General features: G+C 45.8%; 1 protein-coding gene across 1 annotated transcript in view; it reads right to left on the reverse strand.

Moving 5' to 3' along the window:
* LOC119394126 (glycine receptor subunit alphaZ1) overlaps positions 1 to 19761 on the reverse strand; it is a 164159-nt gene extending 144398 nt beyond the window's left edge. The window contains exon 1 of the mRNA XM_037661375.2: positions 19302 to 19761. Coding sequence (XP_037517303.1) covers positions 19302 to 19423 — 122 coding nt within the window. The 5' untranslated portion in view covers positions 19424 to 19761. The remainder of the gene's footprint in view (positions 1 to 19301) is intronic.
* Positions 19762 to 21599: the final 1838 nt, after the last annotated feature.

Raw genomic sequence — 21599 nt, forward strand, 5'->3', positions numbered from 1 at the left:
TGCGGCACCTCGTGACCAATGTAACAGTGTGTGCATAGTCATTGCAAAACCAAGCTAAATATACCTATTGCTCGCGATAACTAGGTTTATAAGAGTTAAACCTCAGCTAACTTTTATATAACAATATGATTTGTTCAGTTTATGTGCCTCTCAGAAAAGAATGAAAATAATCTTACCCTAGCCCTTTAACCCGTTTACGACTTACCCGTTTTAAAGTATTGTGCTATACATTTGTCCCTCACTAAGCGAACGTATGAACAACATTTACTAAACGTGACCCTTTTATACGATGTAGAAAGAATCCCGAACGCGGAACTCTAGCGCAAGTCTTAGCGTCATGCCAAGAAAAGCGACAACAAAGATGCGGCAGGATATTTTCTTGTGCTGAGTATATCAGTCAAGATATATCATTTAAAGCACTTAAAAATTGGAGGAATCGCGCTATACCGACGGTTGCCTTTTCAGTAAACAGCTTAAGCAGGATTATTCCGCTTGCTTGCCCTAAATTGGTCGCACCTATAGTGATAAGCCCTAGAAAAAATATTCCGACGTTTCGCCCGAACCCTTCTAGCACGCTATGATGCGTGGTAAAAGCCACTCACTATCATATCTAGTGGCGAGAACACTGTGATCTAACAGTTCCTGTAACGGCCCCCATTCGTGTAAACAACAACAAATTAAGAAAAAAAAATTTGCCACAAACATGTGCACTTCAGCTGCTTCACGCAGACTTCAACGCGAGCGCACAAAAGAATCGGCAAAGATTTGCGAGGCCGTTAAGCGTTGTTTTTGCGGTGCGACGAAAAGCTCTACCTGTCCCGTGTCAGGCTCAGGTGTCTGAAGCTGCGCTTTCTTTTGTTTGCGTGACAGCCCATCTGTTTAGGCGAAAATCTGTCGCAAGCGGGCCAATGGAGCGGCGTTAAAAGCAAATGCTTTCATGCGTGAATGCTGTTACCGGTAAATCGCTCTTCTTCTTTCTATTTATTTGTTTCTATACCGGAGAAATAGCGTGCTGCAGTCGCCGTTAGCTGCACTCATTTTGTGTAGTGATAACGCCTCGCGTATAGATTAAGAGAAAAAGCATCGAAAGTTGCGGAGAGAGCAAAGAGAGAAAATAAAGAGGAGAAAGGAAGTGACGTCAACCAGACGAACGTCCGGTTTGCAACCCTGCACTGAGGTTAAGCAACTGGGATCAGAATTAAGGAAAGAGAGACAGAGTAATGAACGCGCACAAAAAGAGGCACAGAACGGCAGTAATCACTCACCAAGGCTGGCGTTTCTCAAAAGCTGCCGTGGGGCACCGATAGATTTCCGCACAATCGATGTTTGCGTCCGGGGTCAAAATACCTTCGGCCCGGAGAATGTTTTGCTAAAGTCTAGTCGCATTAGTGCCGTTTGTGACAAACGATGCGTGGGACATTGTATCAAGGGCAAGTGACTAATTGGTGCTCGATTGTTCCTTCGAACTCACGTGCGTCGCACGTCGGCGTATCTGGAGATTTTTCAAGGCATGCGTGGACGTGACAGATCATCACTCATTACAACGTATACGCTATGGAAGCGCTGCCTCGCGGGCGACATTCACGCTGTACCGGTAGGGACGTTGACCGCGTAATGTAAGCTCAGGCATAGCTGACGCGTGAAAGAGGCCACTTTGGTAACAGAACGACGGTAAAACCTAGATAGTAGTCGAAATCGCTGAGTGAAACATGCCCCATTGCAACCTTTAAGTGCTTCAGCAGTCAACACGCACTTACAAGAAAGAAAATTCCGACTTTGTTGTCAGCTAAAGAGGAAACAAGTATTCACAAAACAGCGCGTACGACCCGGACGACCCGGTCCTTTAAGGCGAAAACCATAGATGCCTCATCAACGGTCCTTTATGTATGTTAGTGCGTGCATTTGTATGGTGCGTGTATATATACACATGCAAAATTGGAAAATTTCAGGGGGTAGGTGGGTAACCCCCCCCCCACCCCCCTCCATGACACCCTCCCCTGGCTCCACCAGTGATGGGTGTCATCGGAGGAGGTTACGTTGCCAAGGCCAGCCGCTTGACGTCATTCTCTTGCCTAGTACATTTCAGGAGTTATTGCCAAAAAAGAAAACAGTAGTATATAAGACCTGTCGTAGCAAAACGTTAGCAAGAAGGAAGGGCGCTGCGTGAAAAGCACCTGCTGCTTCGTTCACGTACGCCCATTGTCAGTAGAGCTGTTTCGATTAGCATGGGGCCTTGGCGTGTTCATTCTAATTAGCACTGGCCTAGTCGCACAGTTGTAGCACTTTATGTGATGGGAAGATGCAACAAGGATTGCAGCATGTCAGGCATGACGAAAAAACGAAGCATCCAAAGCGTGTACACAATGGGATCGATAGGAAGCGGGCGGATTATCTTGCGCGTTATATTTTTCGCGTCGCGTTCCCTTTTTCCAGGTAACCTTCACGCAATATCGACCCGTTTAACTCAACTAATACGCTGTCGCTAAATATGATGTATCAGTAAATTTGGCTGAAACTGTGAAAGTCAGAATGCTGCACGCCCTGGTCGCTCTGCTGGCGTAAATTGTATAATCGACTTAACTGTAATGCCGTACGCGATAGCCTTCATTTGCGGTCGCGGCGGCTGCATTTTCGATGGAGGTGAAAATGTTTGAGGCCTGTGTACTTAGATTTAGGTGCACGTTAAAGAACCCCAGGTAGTCGAAATTTCCGGAGCCCTCCACTACGGCGTCTCTCATAATGGTGTCGTGGTTTTGGGACGTTAAACCCCAGATATTATTGACTTCAAAATACAACAGTAAGGCTCTTATCACTCTGTTGTTAATAATATCTGCGGTTTTACGTGCCAAAACCATGATATGATTATGAGGAACGCCGCAGTGGAGGGCTGTGCAAATTTAGATCATCTGGTGTTCGTTAACGTGCTCTGACATCGCACAGTACACGGGCCTCTGGCACTTCGCCTCCATCCAAAATGCGACTGCCGTGGCGGGGATCGAACCCGCGACTCTCAAGTCAGCATCCGTTGCACCGTAACCAACGTACCATCAAGGCGGACATCATCACTCTGTTATGTAAAGAAGTAGTAAACACATATTCCGTACACAGCAAGCGTGCATATATTCCAATAAGCAGCGGTTGCTTTCTATTGCTGTAGAAAACGGGGAAAATATGCCCTAGTACTACTTCCATTGGGTGGAAATGTCGACAGCTGTAGTTAGACTCAGAAGTATCTCACTGGTGAGTGAATTAAGTGGACCATTTCATCACTGTATTATGGTTGAACGAAGAAAATGACTGTGTCATAACAACATTGTTAGCTTTAATGTTGCCAGCGCTAGCCGACATTCGAAAAGAAAGAGTAAACCTTTTATTTTTTATTGAAGTGGAGAATAACAGACGTTATGGTTTCTAGGGCGGCACCGGACACTACCTGTCAGCTACGAAATAAAACAATACAGAAAAGAACAGAAGAAACGATAAAATTACTTGTCGCCTTTATTTTTAATCACGTGCAATAATCCTCGCCTCGAATTATCCGGTAGTGTATCATTGCACGGTGTAAGATGGCGAGCCCACAATAACTTGCCAACGCTCCGGAAATACGCAGGAAATACAACCTGTGTATCGATTTTCCGCTAAGTGTCGCAGTTGTTTTTTTCTCCTATGGGCTACAACTTGCGTTGCAGCTCGGCCTCAGCGACAATCAATTTTTCAAGAACACGGTTTACGTAGATCTTGAAAGCCAGGTGTATGGGACAACGGCACCGACTGTAATACGCATGGAAATGCATAGTCGGTGCCATCTATTGCAATCACGCGCAGGAAGCGCGAATAAACCTAAAACAACGGCGCTCGAGAGACTCGAAAAGCAATTTATCACGCGAAAACATCACGAAGTGGCGAAAAAAGCTTCATTCAGATGTATACCGATTACCTCTGTTTACATCCGTTCGTTATGTTTAAATTCATAGAAACTGTTTAAGTTCATAGAAAACTTACAGGGTCTCTTATGCATTCGCCTAGGACGACTCGAAGGCGAAAGCCAACTTCTTTTTCATGATCCTCCCCTGCACCGCTCCGAAAGCTTTCTGCAACTAACGAACGTGCCTGCAGTGCCTCCAAGATCGGGGGCATGGCAAGCTTTCTGCATCTCATTAGGTTTTGTACTGCCTCCGTGATCGGCCCACTTTTGACCAAGCGACGATGTCATGTGATGACGTCATGATGACGTCACAAAATTTGCCAATCTGTGAAGTCGCGATGACGTTATATGGTGACGTCACCCAGTGATGTCTTTTTTTTTGTCACTGGTGTTTACGCTACCGATGCCGACTGTCAATTTTCGCGTTTGATAAGTCAGCTTTGCTCTCGCTTTAATAAATGGAAACAAAAATTACCCACATCATCTCAGTGCTCATCAGATGCCTACCGACCGTTTTGTATAACTGCTGCATTTCCAAATGTATATTGCTGTTACCGAGTGCATCGCATATAGCAGGGTTCCTATAAAGAAATATGTAGACGTTCGGACGCTCCAACGGTGTGAAGAACCCCTGTTCTTCCTGCGTATTGTAGCGTAATTTGCCAGGCGCTTTCTCTGTCTTTCTATGCATAGAACTAAACTGGGAGAGTTGCCTCAGTATGTCTACCATATCGGCGCTCAGCTAAAGTGGCACTGCATACTCCGACCCGCCAATTTCTTTCTCCAATTCAGTTGCATCAGACTGCTCCTTTAGATGATAAACAATGGTAAACATTTCTTGATTGAATCATCGGATAAAATTGATTACGTTTTAAGCCTGTCTATAGGGACCTACTCGACAGATAAACTACGTAATAACTTCTGTTCAATAGCTCATATCATTTGTGCCGCATTTCATTAGAGTTCGTACTCTGTTATATAATGAAATAGCGAAATTGTTTCTGATTACTGTGAGGCTTGCCTTAATTCACTCTTTACCTAAACTCAGGTTAACGTTTCGCAAAAAACGATGTGCGAAAACTCGATCGGTTCAGGCCATCAACAAACATCAATATAAAGGCAATGCGAACGCCCGCGCTGCGTTCCCCAGTGGGCCACGAATAATGAAAGCATCGCCAGCAATGTTCCCCTCAGACTTCGATGACTTCTGAATGGTGAAGTGTTTTCGAGGACATTATCAAATCAGCTGAAAGGCGCGACACCCTCCCCAAGGAAGAATACAATACTGACGGGAGCGTCTCATCTCAGTTCCGGCTTCCCTCAGGAAGGCAAATAATTGCTTCTTTCACTTTGTCTCACTTCACTCGCACCGCAGGAAAGAAAGTCAATGTTCTCGAGCACATTTATCAGCTCTCCTAATTAACTAGGACGCGAAGCAATTTATAGACACCAAAGGGTTAATTGCTTTTGCTCGAGCTGTTTGGAGAGACCACGCAAACTATGAGTCCGAGAAAACGCGATATACAGAATCGATGGCGCCGCCACACAGGGGCCATATTGTCGACCAAAAAGGCACGTTACAGGCGTCGCACTATGTGACTGCGATGATTAGATAAGAACAACATCATGTGACGGTAATTCGTTCGGCCTTTCAAGTCAGTACGTTGAGCACTCTTCAGAAAAATGGAGTGCGTGCACTCTACAAAAGGTGTCTTTTGACTCTTCTTTGCTATGTGACTCTCCCACGTATCTCTCTTTAGGAGAGCCGTGGCACGCACAACTCTTCAAAAGAGTTAGCGTGCCGTTTTGAAGAGAGTCATATATCCCACGACTCTCCTAAAGAGAGTCAGCATGCCTCTCTCAAGGGAGTTATACATGGGAGAGTCACATGTGTAGCAAAGAAGAGTCAGAAGGCACCTTTTTTTCAGAGAGTCATGTAAATGGCAATTCAGGACTCACAAAAATAGTCAAAAGACTTTTTTTGCTTACAGTGAGTCACTTAGAAATGCGACCGCCACGGTGGTCTAGTGGTTATGGTGCTCGACTGCTGACCCGTTAGTCGCGGTACCGAATCCCGGTCGCGGCGGACCGCATTGCGATGGAGGCGAAATGGTACAGAGGCCCGCGTAGTGCACGTTGAAGAGCACCACATGGTCGAAATTTCCGGAGCCCTCCACTACGGCGTCTCTCATAATGATATCGTGATTTTGGGACGTAAAACCACGATAATTATTATGATTATTATTAATTCAGGATGCAACATAGTCAAGTGAATCAGATGCAATACCACAGTTTCTGGCCTGGCATGACATCATCAAACGATTACGACGCGAGAGCAGTAAAAATTATAAACAACAGCAGCTGTTCAGTTACAGATACTATATCTGGTGCGTCACTGATTAAAGTTAGTTAGCCTGATCTATTTTCTATTGACGTGTTTGCAATTAGCTCTTTAACAAATGTATAACTACAAGATGAGAAAATCATAGTGGGATCTCAAAGTGCTAGCTCTTAAAAATGCTCTTTACATAAGATGCGCGCATATTTTTTTCTGCTTCACTTTTTCGGCGGAAAAAAATCGCAAGACATACACATGGGTTGCACGAACACGCCGTAGGGCTCCGTAATCTCGCCTATGCTCTTACACCTCATGCTTGTCGGGTTACCGCGAAAACTAGCTGAGATAGAAGGCCTCCACCACAGCTTGTACGCCGATGATATCGCCTTCTGGGTTGTCGACGGGAATGACGGCCACGTAGAGCAAACGTTGCAAGAGGCCGTCGATGTGGTGCAGGACTACCTTCGTCACACGGGCCTCGAATGTTCCGCTGCTAAATCGGAGCTCCTACTCTACGACCCTCGCGCAGGGGCCGTAAACCCAAGAACGCCGATTGGGCAACCGAGCGCGCAGATAGAGGAATTAAAGTAGTCATATCAGGCGGCGCTGTCATCCCACAAGTTGACACCATTAGGGTGCTGGGATTGCGCCTGTCGGCCAACGGCCACAACGGCGAAACCATTCGCAAAGTACAGGGTCGTACGTCGCCTCCTTACCTCAAGTGGCAGGAGACTGAACGAACCAAACTAGACCGTCTCATCCGCAAGGTTTACAAACGCGCAATCGGATTATCGGTCAATACTAGCACAGAAAAATTTCTCAAGCTGGGGTTACACAATACCCTAGACGAGATAAGTGAAGCACACAACATCGCCCAGTGCGAACGTCTGGCGAAGACGAGAACCGGTCGACAAATCCTCGATACACTGGTCATCAACTACCACACGCAGCGTGGTAAAGAGGTGGGATACCCAGACGTGATCGCTAGCGCATCGTCGTTTTGCCGTTGCCTATGAACATGCACCCGACACATGACATCGGACGGCGCAACAGTAGCACCCAAGACATGGAAACCAAATTCGACAATAGCAAAGAAACGGTTTACGCATAATAATAATATAATAATAATATGTGGGGTTTAACGAAAACGGTTTACGTGGACGTGGCCAGTTACGATTGCCAACGCGTTTTTGCGGTCGCGATCACGGATCACGAAGGAACGTCGCGAGCGCGACGATATACGCACGGAAGAGACGGAGGCATCGAAGAAGCGGCGATAGCCCTCGCGATAGCTACCATGGTCGCCGAGATGATAATAGGCGACTCGCAGACGGCGATAAGCAACTACGCCAGCGGCCGGATCTCTCGCATTCTCCAAGTTCACGAAGGCAACGTTTGCCGCAAAAACGGCCACACGGACCCTCCGCTCGCGGAGGGTCCGTGTGGCCGCTGCTCGAGGACTTACACGCCGAGCTGCGACGCCTGCCGACAGTCCCGACGTCTCGCACACCTCGAGAGCGACGCGGGAGTGAACGTGGGGGGATCGCTAGACCACTTTCAGAGGCATATCACGCAGCACTAAAGATTGAACAGATGCAAGTATCCACCACACCACGCCAAACTAAACAAACTAAACAAGGAACAGCTGGTTGCCTGGCGACAACTACAGACACACACGTACCCAAATCCGATGATCCTCCGCATCTGCTAACCCAGACATTTATACATCCGACGAGCGTAAAGCGTGCGGAGCCAGAGCGACGCTGCAGCACATGCTGTGGAAGTGTACCGGAAGCGAGCAGCAGTCCCCTACGAACCTGGTAGACATGGCAGTCTCGAACCGCCAGGCGCAATGAAAGGCGGCTCTGCTCAGCCACGACCTCGCCGGTCAACTATGGGTCATCCGGCAGGCCCAGGAAGCCGCCCGGGCCTAAGGACTCAAGGCCGTCACCTAGGCCGGGGTGCTTGTAGAGCCACCCCGCTCAATGTCTCCCGACATGTTTAATAAAGTTGTTACTCACTCACTCCCCTCTTTTGTTTTTTTTTTAACAGTGGAGGTGTTTAGCAAATCGTTCCTTGTATTTCGTATCACCAAGCTATCATCATCATAAACGGGCATGTGCCACAGAAATTGGGTAAATACCCCTACTCACTACTGCTTCACTAAAAATGTAGAAGAAAACAACCGTAATCAAATAGGTATATGTCACTGCGCGGCCTATCAGAACACTATCGTAATCATGAACGGGCATGTGCCACAGAAATTGGGTAAATCCTACTACTCACTACTGCTTCACTAAAAATGTAGAAGAAAACAGCCGTAATCAAATAGGTATGTGTCACTGCGCGGCCTATCAGAAAACTATCGTAATCATGAACGGGCATGTGCCACAGAAATTGAGTAAATACTACTACTCACTACTGCCTCACTAAAAATGTAGAAGAAAACAACCGTAATCAAATAGGTATGTGTCACTGCGCGGCCTATCAGAAAACTATCGTAATCATGAACGGGCATGTGCCACAGAAATTGAGTAAATACTACCACTCACTACTGCCTCACTAAAAATGTAGAAGAAAACAACCGTAATCCAATAGGTATGTGTCACTGCGCGGCCTATCAGAAAACTATCGTAATCATGAACGGGCATGTGCCACAGAAATTGGGTAAATCCTACTACTCACTACTGCTTCACTAAAAATGTAGAAGAAAACAACCGTAATCAAATAGGTATGTGTCACTGCGCAGCCTATCAGAAAACTATCGTAATCATGAACAGGCATGTGCCACAGAAATTGAGTAAATACTACTACTCACTACTACTTCACTAAAAATGTAAAAGAAAACAACTGTAATCAAATAGGTATGTGTCACTGCGCGGCCTATCAGAAAACTATCGTAGTCATGAACGGGCATGTGCCACAGAAATTGAGTAAATACTACTACTCACTACTGCTTCACTAAAAATGTAGAAGAAAACAACCGTAATCAAATAGGTATGTGTCACTGCGCGGCCTATCAGAAAACTATCGTAATCATGAACGAGCATGTACCATAGAAATTGAGTAAATACTACTACTCACTACTGCTTCACTAAAAATGTAGAAGAAAACAACCGTAATCAAATAGGTATGTGTCACTGCGCGGCCTATCAGAAAACTATCGTAATCATGAACGGGCATGTGCCACAGAAATTGAGTAAATACCACTACTCACTACTGCCTCACTAAAAATGAAGGAGGCAACAGTTAGCCCAACAAATGGCTGCGAAGCGACGGCGGCGAGCCGAATGCCCCGAGTACGTACAACGAGAGAATACTAGGGAACGGGAAAGGCAACGGCGGCTGCGAGAAGACTCCGAAGCGATGGAAGGCCTAGGCCAACGACGACGTGCCCGTAGATGTATGAGAGATGAAGCTTGGTTTCAGCGCGAGGATCTGTCTCTGCAGTTTGGACATCCGTGTCGTGTCTGTGACTGTCTGTGGTTTAACAAGAACATCTATGCGCTGAGAATCGATGGAGAAACAACCTAGCATCACCTAGCTAAAGCCTAGCAACGACCTAGAAGCAACCTAGAAACAACCCTCATCACCTAGCTAAGGCCTAGAAACAACCTAGAAGAAACCAAATTAGTCTTCAGAATCATCCAGTTTCGCTGTGTCAAGCCTTGCGCGGCTCAGTGCAAGCTTCGCCCATCTTTTTTTTTTTTTTTTCGCAAGAAGGATTACATTGGTCACTCTGATGTTCACCAAGATGACGTTCGAGTGGAGCGCGCATTGGTTTATATTTCAATCATTCTGTATACTGTTGTATCATTGCTCGGCAGGCCGACCCGAAAGTCGCGGATTCGATCCCGGCCGTGGCGGTCCCATTTCATGAAGGCGAAATACCAGAGGCCCGTGTATCGTGTGAAGCCAGTACCAGACGGTCGAAATTTCCGAAGCCCTCCACTACGGCGTGCCTCATATTTACATCGTGGTTTTGGCGCGTAAAACACCAGTAATCATTATTATTATGTTGCATTAATTGCCGTAAAACGCATGTGTTCTCTATAGTTTCTTTCTTTATTCGATGACGTTATAATTAGAATTCGGACACAGACGTGTGAGCTGTAATAGAGCGAGAGAAAGGACAACTTTCAAGTATAGTTACGACATCTGTGCGCCTAGTATGTCGCGCAAGAGTCTTTAGAACAAGTTTTCAGGGCTCTCATAGAACAGCTAATCAACCAATGTGGCTGAGTCTGATTAGCAGATTATAGTTAACCGGAGTCTGATAAGCAGATTATAGTTAACCATCGAAGGCTGAACAGTGGTGCGGAGTGATCGTTGCGATATCATCAGACACGGAGTAACTGCCTGCGGCACTGTCGGGTATTCAGATGAGGCATGAATAAGCATTGGCAACTGCGACACCCTCAACCATACACGACACAACAATGTGACTTCGCGACGGGGAGTCCGGATGGCACTCAAAATCGCAAGTCATGGTCCAGTGAAACCAAGCGGGAGTTGGCGAAATCAGGCGTGTTCCATTGTGCAAGTGTTGTAATGAGTCAGTGGGTAAAGTTGCGCTACATTGTTTCTGGACGACGTGAAGAGACCTTGTTGACGCAACGAGCGTGAAGCTATGTTCATACTCTATAGTAGCCGAGAATACGGCACTGGCTCGGAAGCTATATAAATATAATGCCTCGGAAGCTTCGTGGGGAGTGTGCCTAATTTCATATTCTAGCTGCTCGTATGAGCCATGACACACGGAAGACTGTAGAGATTGCGAGGTTGCACCGGAAAGGGAAGAGCGAATCGACTAAGTGGCCATGGGACCAAGTGATCGACTGAACCTTTAAAAGCCACCAGGTCTGCTGTTGTCGATGTCCTAGAGTGCGAAGGTTAGGGGTGACCAGGACAATAGCAGCTGCGGTAGGGCTTCCGGAACTGTCGCAAATATTCGTGTAGATATGAGTAGGCATTAAATGCATAATCTATTTCAAGAGCGCATGCAACACCCTTCGTTGAAAACTGACAACATAAAAGGAAGTGAGTCCAGTACAGTTCAGTGAATATATTTTGGATTTTTTTTAAATACAGCCTACTGCCACCGGAGGGGGGAGGGGGCATATGTAAAGAACGCAATGTTTACCTTCCCGATTCCACGCCAACACAATGCTTCCCTCATATCGAGTGCCCTGCTATTTGCGCCGCTGTTGCGTCCCCTTCACTTTGCGATGCACTTAAGGTAACCCTTCAAGATTCGCGTTCTGACGAATGCTCAGGAGATTGAAAAAGAGGCGGCGACTAGACGAGGTTGTGAATCACCGCTTCCCCATTTCCTCGAAAACATTTCAACACGGCGCTGACATATTTGGTTACGTGACCGCGCCCGCCATTGAGCGCCTTCTGATACACATTCGTTGGCTGCTTACAATGGCTGCGGCGGCTGTAAGCACGTTCCAGGGAGCACGTCTCAGGCTCCGCTCAGCGTAGCGTGCTTGTCTGTGCCGGCAAATACTTCAACGACTCTACTGACGAGAAATGACTGGAACCGGTTTCTTTGGACAGCCAAATCAACGCTAAATGTTGGAGTTGTGATCGAAAATCGGGAAGCGATTCATTTTCAGGTACACTTGCCGTTTAAGTTGTGCAGTTATATTTTAAAACAATGAGAGAAAACGCGAACAAAAAGAAGGAAGTGATTCTCGCAAAAGGAGCTAGAAGGGAGCTGTTAGCCAGTGAGCCCTCTAAGTTGGTAACGCATCGTCTCTTCTCCTTCGTAACGGTTCAGCTTTGACTCTGCTGCATGACATCACAAATTCCGTCCCATCTTCCTGGCTGCCTCCTCCTCTTTCTTTGTTTTGTTTTTGCTGCTGTCGTTGTCACTGCCTCCTTTCCCGCTCTCGTTCCGGAGGGGCGATAAATCTTACGCCATCAGTTGTCTACGAGAGTGTCGCCGACAGCGCGGCGTGTTGCGGTCCTTCGGTACCCCATCTAGGTCGCACGTATACGAAGAGCATCGGACGCATGCGTCAAGGTGTTTCCACTAAGTTACGAAGAACGGCAGAAATAACCGAGGCTGCCAATAGAGTGGAGGTACTCCTTCCGCCAGCACCCGGGTGGGCGCGTTCGGCAAATACGAGAGGCGCGAAGAGTGACGCTCCCGAGTGTAAATAAACAACGCAAAAGCAAAAACTGCCTAGGTGTCGTCACTTTGGCTCAAACACTTCGCTTCGTCCGGGTGCGAACCGCAGTACTTGGAAGTGACGCGGTCGGTCACGACACTACAGACCCCCTGGGTTGGCACCCGTCTCTGTCGAGTGGGGAACCACGGAAAGCGGAGCCCGGTTTAGCGAAAGCATTATTCATTCAGGAGCTTCTGCGACGCCCGGTTCAAAAAGTGGAACGAACTCGCTCGCGAGAAGTAAAGCACTCGGTCGGCTCGAAACTGGAACGCACGTCCTGACGTGAGCTCGACTGTGAAATGACTTTTTGCCCACCTTAGAATTCGGCCTGAGGTACAGGGCAGAGATGACCAGAAGGGGTTCATAACACGACCACGTTCATTTCGCGGGGCAATCTAGGGGCAGACCTGAAAGATGACCTCCGGCAATTCCCTTTTGTCCTCTTAAACTTTCGGGTAATATAAAAAAAAAACGCGAAGAAAGGCCAGGCTTGCAATGGTTGGGTCTTCTAGCGGGTTGGAGTCGCTCTTGAGAAAAAGGAAATGCTTATATTATTCCACTTAGTACGATATCGTAATGTGCGTCATATCGATCACATACTGAGGAAGATCGCGCTTAATATTTATTGAATAACGCTGTAAACTGAGGAAGAAAATGCTGGAGAAGAAACACTTCTGTATTGGCTAATGTCAACAATAGGATTTTTTATTGCAAGCATTCACTCATTTTGTTTCGTTGCACATTCCTTACAAGGGATTTATGGCGCTCTATTTATTGAAATGCAGCCCTTGAGACAACTATCATTCCAAAACGAGCATTTCCTGAACAACGCGCGGTGCTATGCCATGCTATTTCGTATGCGAACATTTAGCTGCCCATAATACGCTTAAAATTCGCGTTATGCAACGTGTTAGCTGGTTTATCACTGTCCTTCTTTTCACGTAACTGAACATCGAACTTCAAGCGACTTCCCACGACCTACAAGTCGCGAAGGCATGCCCTGATGAGTTCACGTTTGTCTCGAACACCCACTGCTATTGTCTATATATGGCGCGCTATCTATAGCATCGAGAATGCCAGACAATGTTATTATTTTTCGTGTTACACATTTGAAAGGCCTTAATACGGCTATTTGAAACGAAGGTCAGCGTTCAGGTTATGGCTGCTGCATCATGTTTGCGTTGAACTTACACATGACATTACAAGAGTCGTTGAACGGGTCATGTCTCACTATAAACATACAAGTGGGCATTTGAACATAATAATCTTTTTTTTTCGCGAGGCGCATCGCAATAAAAGAATGAATTTGCTCCTAAGTACCTGAGTGCAGTTACGGACCAGTTGACATTGGTAATGGTAATGTTCCTAGCCGCTTACAACGGTTCTTACAACAGTGCTAATATTGTAAGCAATGTCACTGACAACATTGCGATTGCTGTAAGTGGCTAAGGCCAGTTGGGAACAGTATGGAATGGTAGGAATCCATGCGGCTCCGGCGTTTCTGTTACACTTGTAGGAGCGAACAGAAATATCACGCATCGAGTTACTTACGCAAGACTTACGCGAAAACTTAGGTGCAAGTTGACATCTGTCATACCTACGGGTCTAAGCTTAATAAGTGTAAATATGAAGAAGAAGGAGACAGTCAGTGTCACTGTCCGATAGCTATTGAAATAACATTATTTTTGTACAAGAAACAAACGCCGGGATAAGGGGGAAATATCATTTGTAAATAATATGTAGACCGGTTAACGACTCGAAAAACACGTCAGTAGTCTGAGACATAAAACATGAAGTATTTGAACAACACATTTAATTCGCAGAATACATAGTTAGCCGTGCGGAGGATGGATTGTCATATTGCACTTTGTATGAACGAATTGAACTACTGACACCTTTGCGATGAACTTTGATCAAGAAGAAAACAAACGGTTCGGCGTACGCCACAGCTGCTCTCAGTGAATAGAGTCCTTTTGTCTTCTGTTTTGTAGCGCTGACGAACAGCCATCTTTTAAGAGCTATAAACCTCTTTTAAGAACGATATTTAAGAACGCAAAACCGAGATTAGGAGTTCCGCTAACACCCTCGCCATTTCGAGGCCTTTACGGTGCAAATATATTCACGGGCAGATAGATAGTCTTCCGCCTGTCTGTCTCGGCCTTCTCAGGAATGTCCTGATGGTTTTTTTAGCTCCACATTCTGTAAAGATCAGGAGCCCAATTCGCAAGGCGTTTTCGTCCTAAGAACTTTTCTGATTGCTCGACTGCTTTCGCTATTAGTACGCACGCTGTCGCTATGGAACTATTTTCTTGTTTTTAGAAAATTTACTAGCGTAGTTGTAAGGACATTTTGTGAATACGGGCCCTGCTCCATAAGTGATGTCCGCTCGAAAATAAAACAAACCCATTGATTGATTGATTGATTGATTGATTGATTGATTGATTGATTGATTGATTGATTGATTGATTGATTGATTGATTCTTGCTGACGTTCTTTGTCAAAAATAACATGCCGGACACATTACCATGCCATTCTTTTCACGACAGAAATAATGGGGAGAAAATTTTGGACGCGAAATGAAGAATGTTTCTAAACGAGTTACATCATTCTGCAATCAAGTCTAAGTTTTCTGAAGCCTTTGAAGGAGCACTGTGTAGCAAACAGGCTTGATTGAACTAATAAGCGGTATTTTTCTGGTAATTCGATAGTCCACTCAGCGGCTTTTCATATCCCTAACAAAAATGAGCAAAATCAGTATATTGGATGTCTTGGCAGGAAATCCTGCATGCTTAAGCTAACTAACTAAGCAAGTGAGTCATGGTGAAGAGGTGATAATCATGGCAAGCACTCATTTAGCTCCCTTGCCATAGTTCTTCACCGTATTTTATATTACTGACCAGTTTTATTATTCCTAAAATTTTGTAACCAATGGCTTCTTGCGCATTACCGGCGTTGTCCAAGAGCAACTCGTACAAAAAGCAAATACGGGCAAAAAAAGCGGTTGAATATATATTGCTACCGACAAAATGGTGCTGTAAATGATATGAGAGCTAAAAAACATGGAAAGCATCTTTTTTCTGCTTTGAACAAAATATAGCTAGCGTTACTTAATTTGCAAGTTCTACAAAAAAAGAAAAACGCTCTGTGATAGGACAGTGAAAAAAGCACATTAACTCGTAATTTTGCTACGATCTTCTCTTTCATTTAGTACGCGTTTATCGATATGTTACTCGTCTGGCTAATTCTCAAGTTTAAGTGCTAACTTTAAATTTATGGCACATTCGGGTGGTTGTTTGAGAGCGCTCTGACTGTGTTTGAAAGTGATGAATTCAACAGCTTTAAAGCTCATACAACGAGAACAAAGAAGTACGGAAATCACGTTCCTCCTTCCTTATCATGTTGTGGCCCGAGTGTCTGAGTATCAATGCTTAGTCACTCTTTAACATCAATTTTTCAGAGCCTCCGAAGAGCTCTGAAACAACCACCCGAATGTACCATTATATTTCGTCCCGGAATGCATATATTTCGACTCAGTTTTGAACATTTCTCTCTACTCAACACGAGGTGGGAAGACACACCCGCACGCTTCTTTCTGCGAAGCTTAGTTTTATTCATTTTCGAGCCTCGTCGAACTCTTCGACGTTCACCTTTATCGCACTTTCGGTTCAATACTGACTTTATTAGTTCTGAGGGATCTGTGATCGTCTCAGTTGCTATAGTCAACGACCGCCTACTCGTAAACACGTGCAGGCAATAACTCTCCCATCTATAAGACATAACTGAGACGGAGGAATATCCCTTGACAGGGCGAAGCTTTCGCACACGATGCAGGGATTCACTAAGGTTGCTACCCGAGCCTGTTGGTATGCTATTAGTATGTGTAACCTTAAGCGTAATACACAAACGTAAACACAAGGATGAAAAATTCTTGAACACAGCGTGTCGCTGCAGCCAACGTTTCAATAACTGATCTTGTCTTCTTCAAGGAAAAAGTGAAGAACACTTCTCGAAACGTTCGTTCCAGCGACACGCCATGTTCAAGAATTTTTCATGTCTTTTAAGAAGCTCTACTCGAAATGTGTGAATAATCTGCTGGTTAGAAAATCTGTTATCATATGTTGCATGTTCTTACTATACTATTAAGTCTGGTCGGAGGTTAATTTTCGATAGTCGGTGTTGCTGCCGAGCTTCTTGATAGCCTCGTTTTTATATTTTTTCGTAGGTCAGATTACTATACGACCACCCTCGCCCTCGCTGCCTTGGAGAAGACAAGACCAACTGCCGAAACGTCGGTTCCAGCGACACCTAGTGTTCAAGAATTCTTCATCTCTTCACGCCTCCATCTTCCCCTGAATTTCTGCTTCATTTGAAACATAGCAGTAAGGAACGCAGAACCACCCGCCGCGCGAACCATCAGCAACTTCATTGCGGAAACGTGTGGATTGACTTGTTCTGGCGCTTACGGAAGGACATTATATAAAAAAGCTCACTACCATTTAGCGATAATGTCGTTGATAGTTTGAGCCGTGTTTGTTTCTGCGCGTTCCGTGCTCTTGTATTTTATGCGCACCGTTAAACGTATCCCGATCGCAGCAGTCTACGGACTCGGTTTTCTTTCCACTTGATATGGTCGCGAATGTTGTCTGCGAAAAATCACGGTCTTTGGCACGCAGCGTTTGCGTGAGTACTTCGGTGGGAAGTAGACTTCCCACGGCCCATTAAGTGTGCCGACGGAGAAGAAAAAAAAAGATTCAGTTTTCTTAATATTGCACGAACTACAGAACAATTTGAATGCATTCGTTTCGTTCAGAAGTTAAGGGGAAAAAAACCCTTAATGACTGGGTTTTTCAGTTTTCGTCATTCTATGCGAAGCCGAGATTTTCTTGTGCCGCCGCGCTAATATGCAAAACGTAGCGCGTTCGCTTTTCTGATACTTGCTTGCTGTAGATCCTGCGCAGCATATTGTCAACGCCTAATTTATATTAAAAAAAAAATGGTGCTCTTTCCGTTGCTGTATAAGGATGTTTTTACCGGAGCATTCCCCGTACATTCCAAAGCCGAAATTTATGCAAAAAGTATTCGACTAAATGACATTGTTGAGGTGCACGCGGTGCACTCAAAGAGCACTGGAACAGTTTTTGAAGCAATACATGTAGTGTATTATACATAGTTCCTCACGTGACATGGACGCGAATGTTTCCCGCAAAAGGTTTTCCTTTTTTTTCTGAGTAACATTGGAGCAGGCACTGTGATAGGAAGCGTTATATTCACTGCTCAATAAGTGCCTCAAAGAAACAAAAAGGGGTGTAGGTGAATTTTAGCGGCAATAGAGGTTACTACTGCATTAAAAAAAACAACATTTGCGAACCATATTGTAAATTACATTGCATTGCGAACCATATTGTAGGAATTATATAGCTTCCAACGGCCTCATTACACGCATAAAGCAGTTAGTAAGTGTATTTCGCTTACATTCGCATCTGTGTTCAAGTTCCTATAATTTCATCGTCGCGATTAACTTCGATAAGCTGCACGATTGTTCTTTGAGGTTTTCGTGGTAACCCGCTCGCAGTAGAGACGCACAAAACAGGCTCACATAAAACGTCGCAGTAGAGCTGTATTCTTCAAGAGCAGGATTATGTTACAGTTGACTGCGTACGACTTCTTAACGTACAACCGCTTACACGACAACTACACCACGAGTGATCTTAAGGCAGCTACCAAGTCACTTACCAAGTCACAGCTATATAGTTCATATACTACGATTAAAAACGTACACGTGGTACTAAAAACGTACACGTGCGTATATTATTACGTCGGTTAGTCATAAACGGTGTAGTAAATCCTGCATAGTCACACTGCTATAAGCTTCAGATGTCGCCTGGAACCTTTGCTTCGACGCCAGCTTACATCAAGTGGAAGAACGAATTATCTCTAAGCCGTCTTCTTCTGACAGCGTCAATTCTGCCAGTATTATTTTTTAAATCTTCGTAGTGCTTAATCATTTCCATCACTTGCAATAAATAGGACCTTTCGCATTTTTCAGAAAACAAAATATTGAAATCATCGACGCAGATTTCACACTCCGTAGCTGCTCTCTCTTTATCTTTTTTATTTTCACTTTAGCACTTCAACAATCATAGAAGTGACCACTCCGAGCTCTTGAGTCTTTTTCTTGACAAGCCATGGACAAGACAGCAGGAAAGATTTCAACACGCTTGTCTAAAATGTAAACACTTGAACTGAAAGACATACGCAAGCAAAACTTCACTTCTCTTATCTAGGCACCTTACAGCAAGTCGGTCACAAAAATACAATAATATAAATGACCGTTGTCCTCTAGTTGACGCCCCATTTCTATGTTCACTATATAATTCACCCAAACGTAAGAATTACATAGCTTCTGAGGAATTAAATAGCAGCAGCGAGCAGCTAGCCACGGTAGTTATGTTTCTTTATTGCTTGATCCTTTACAAACACCTTGCTGCATGGAGCATGTGCGGTGCTGTGAATCTTCGCGACGAATAACCTAGGAGGATTGCGAATAACTGATGGGAAAGGCATGGTGGAAAAATAGTATTAAGAAGTCTTTAGGATACACAAAAGCCAACGACCTGTGCCAGTTGTAAAGTCAGTGTTGCTCTTGACATTTTTAACCACGTGGTATACAGACTTCCACGGGTGCTTCCGCGGGTGCTTTATTTTTTTATTTTTTCTTTTAAGTCATCGTCCTTTAAAGGTTTTCGCAAAAGACGCTCCCGCCAAACTACGTACGTTGTCTCTAAAGCGAGTCGAGCTTGCGGACAGCCTTAAGGAATCGCGATCGCTAGTGCAGAGAAGCCGTCGTCCGGCGACTCACCCAGCCTCCACTGCTCGGGCCGCTGGAAGCACGCCGCATAGCAGCTGCACTGCGAGGCAGGAAACACACAGCAGAAGCCACCGGAACGTCGAGTCCTTCCTTCCGGGGTCTTGCCACCTCATGACTGTCACTTCACGCGGCTCCCGCGCTGTGCACTGGTGACATCAGAAGCAGCTGTCTACGATCGCAGCTTGTCCGTCAGCGATGATGCGCGGAAAGACAGCTCTTGAGAGGTTCGCTGCCAACGATAGGCCGACTCGACTGCGTACGCGGCTGTTCGCTCCTGCTCGCAGCCGCAGCAAGCAACAGCACTCGCCCCCCGCTCGTGTATAACCGTAGCCGCGGCAAGGCAGCAGCAGCTGCGGCGAGTCGTGGTCGCAGCAAGGCGTGCGCGCTTCGTGGCGTCTGCCGCTCGACTCCGGCACGCGTGCCGGTCGTGCCTCGGTCGTACTCGCCGGGGTCCAGAAACTCCGACGCTCGAGCCTGCAGCGACGAGAGAGAGTGAGAAAGAGTGTGAGACGTGCCTCGCGCGCGAGAGAGGGAGAGAAAGCGCGAGACAGACAGCCGCTTTAGTCACGTGACCCTAACTGTTCCCCTCCCGCTTCCCAATAACGTCCTCTCTCGCACTCTCTCCCCTCGTTTCCATTTGTTTTCCTCTCAGCACGCGGTTTGGACTCTCGCTCGGAAAGCTCTCGGTCTTCACTTTCACTGTTGGCATAGTAGTATTTACACGTCAAGCGTGCGCGCGTTGTTTTTTTTTTTTTTGCGTTAACTCAACTTTAAACGCCGTTCGTTGCAAAGAGGGCTTTAAATGGTCAATGCACGGTGATGAAAAAAAAACACAGCATATCCACGGGGTGAATGATGATGAGTGGGGCGAAGCTACGGAGGGAATCATCTGTAAACCGTGAAACTCTTCCGTGAAATGCGCCCAGTACATAATATAAAGAGTGTGAAACATCGTGTATATATTAAACATCAAACTTTTATTGTACTGTTGGTTTACGTGGTCCCTTCATTATCACTTGTGATCGGTGAATTGCAAGGAAGAAGTCCGCTCCCGAGCGAAAGAGCGCCAAGAGCGACCGCATTCCCCGCTCGCCCTGTGCGAATTAAAGGCAAGGCTAGAGGGAAGACAGGACGCGCGTTCCACGATGCGAGGTCGGTAGCATTCCCAACGAAAGCCAACGGAACGCGATCGTGCAAGTGCTCCGGCTTCGCATCGCCTCATGGTTCCATTTAGCGTCCCAAAACCAAATATATTGCTCAAGGTGTGCCTTGCGTTTTTCGTAGAAATAATTTCTTTATCATGTACATTAAGACGAAAAGTTGAAAGCTCACTAGAGTGTATCGCCCGCAAAGTATGTCTTTTAGTGTGATTTAACTCTCGTACGGCAGGGTCCTCGCGCCGTTGCCGGTCCACCTCGCCCGTTGACGATCGGGCGAGGTGGCTACATACAACTACTACTACTACACTTTAAGAAAAACATCTGGCTTTCTTTCGTTCTGCTTTTACAAAACATCTGGCGTCTTTCGTTGGTTTATTTCATCAATCAACGGCGTTTTGAACAAAATTTTTATTGTTTAATCACGCACAGGAGAAATCTCACCAGGCACTACCTTGGAGGTAAACAATGGCTGCTAATGGGAATGAGAGACAGAAGAAGTCGGCTTTTAGCTAACACTCACACTTCTACTTCTACTAACGTTTCCTACTGGAACATGCCAATGGCTGCTAATGGGGAATGAGAGACAGAAGAATTCGGCTTTTAGTTAACGCGCACGCTGCGAATTTTTTATTGTTCAACAACGCACAGGAGAAATCTCCCACCGGCACCACCTTGGAGGTCAAAGCGTAAGACTTGTTACGGACTACTACGATGACGACGACTACGAGGGACGAACGGGTGCCGCCTTGAGGAGCTTCGCCCCTAAAAAAAAGAAACACGCCAGCATAACGGCTGGCTGCTATCTCAATCAAGCTTGGAGAAGGCGTAAACACGACCTCACCAGTCACCCGGAGTTCGTATTCTAGCTTTCACTTGCACACCGCGCGCTTGTTTCCTTACGCGCCCAGGAGGAAGCGTGTGAAAACAAAGCGAAGTATAACAGTTCGGTGCTTTAGGGCCTAAACTCGTACCGGAGGTGCCTATCCAACGGGCGTCGGAACCTCGAGTTACCTCGTTGTTTTTATAACGCTTGGAACCCGACTCTTTGGGCAGAGACTAATGACTGGTATTTCTGAACCGGATAGCTGGTGGGGATCGCAGTGAAAGAAGAGCGTTCTTGTTTTCCTTA

This window comes from Rhipicephalus sanguineus, chromosome 5 (genome assembly GCF_013339695.2).
Source record: "Rhipicephalus sanguineus isolate Rsan-2018 chromosome 5, BIME_Rsan_1.4, whole genome shotgun sequence".
In the NCBI taxonomy this organism is placed as follows: domain Eukaryota; kingdom Metazoa; phylum Arthropoda; class Arachnida; order Ixodida; family Ixodidae; genus Rhipicephalus; species Rhipicephalus sanguineus.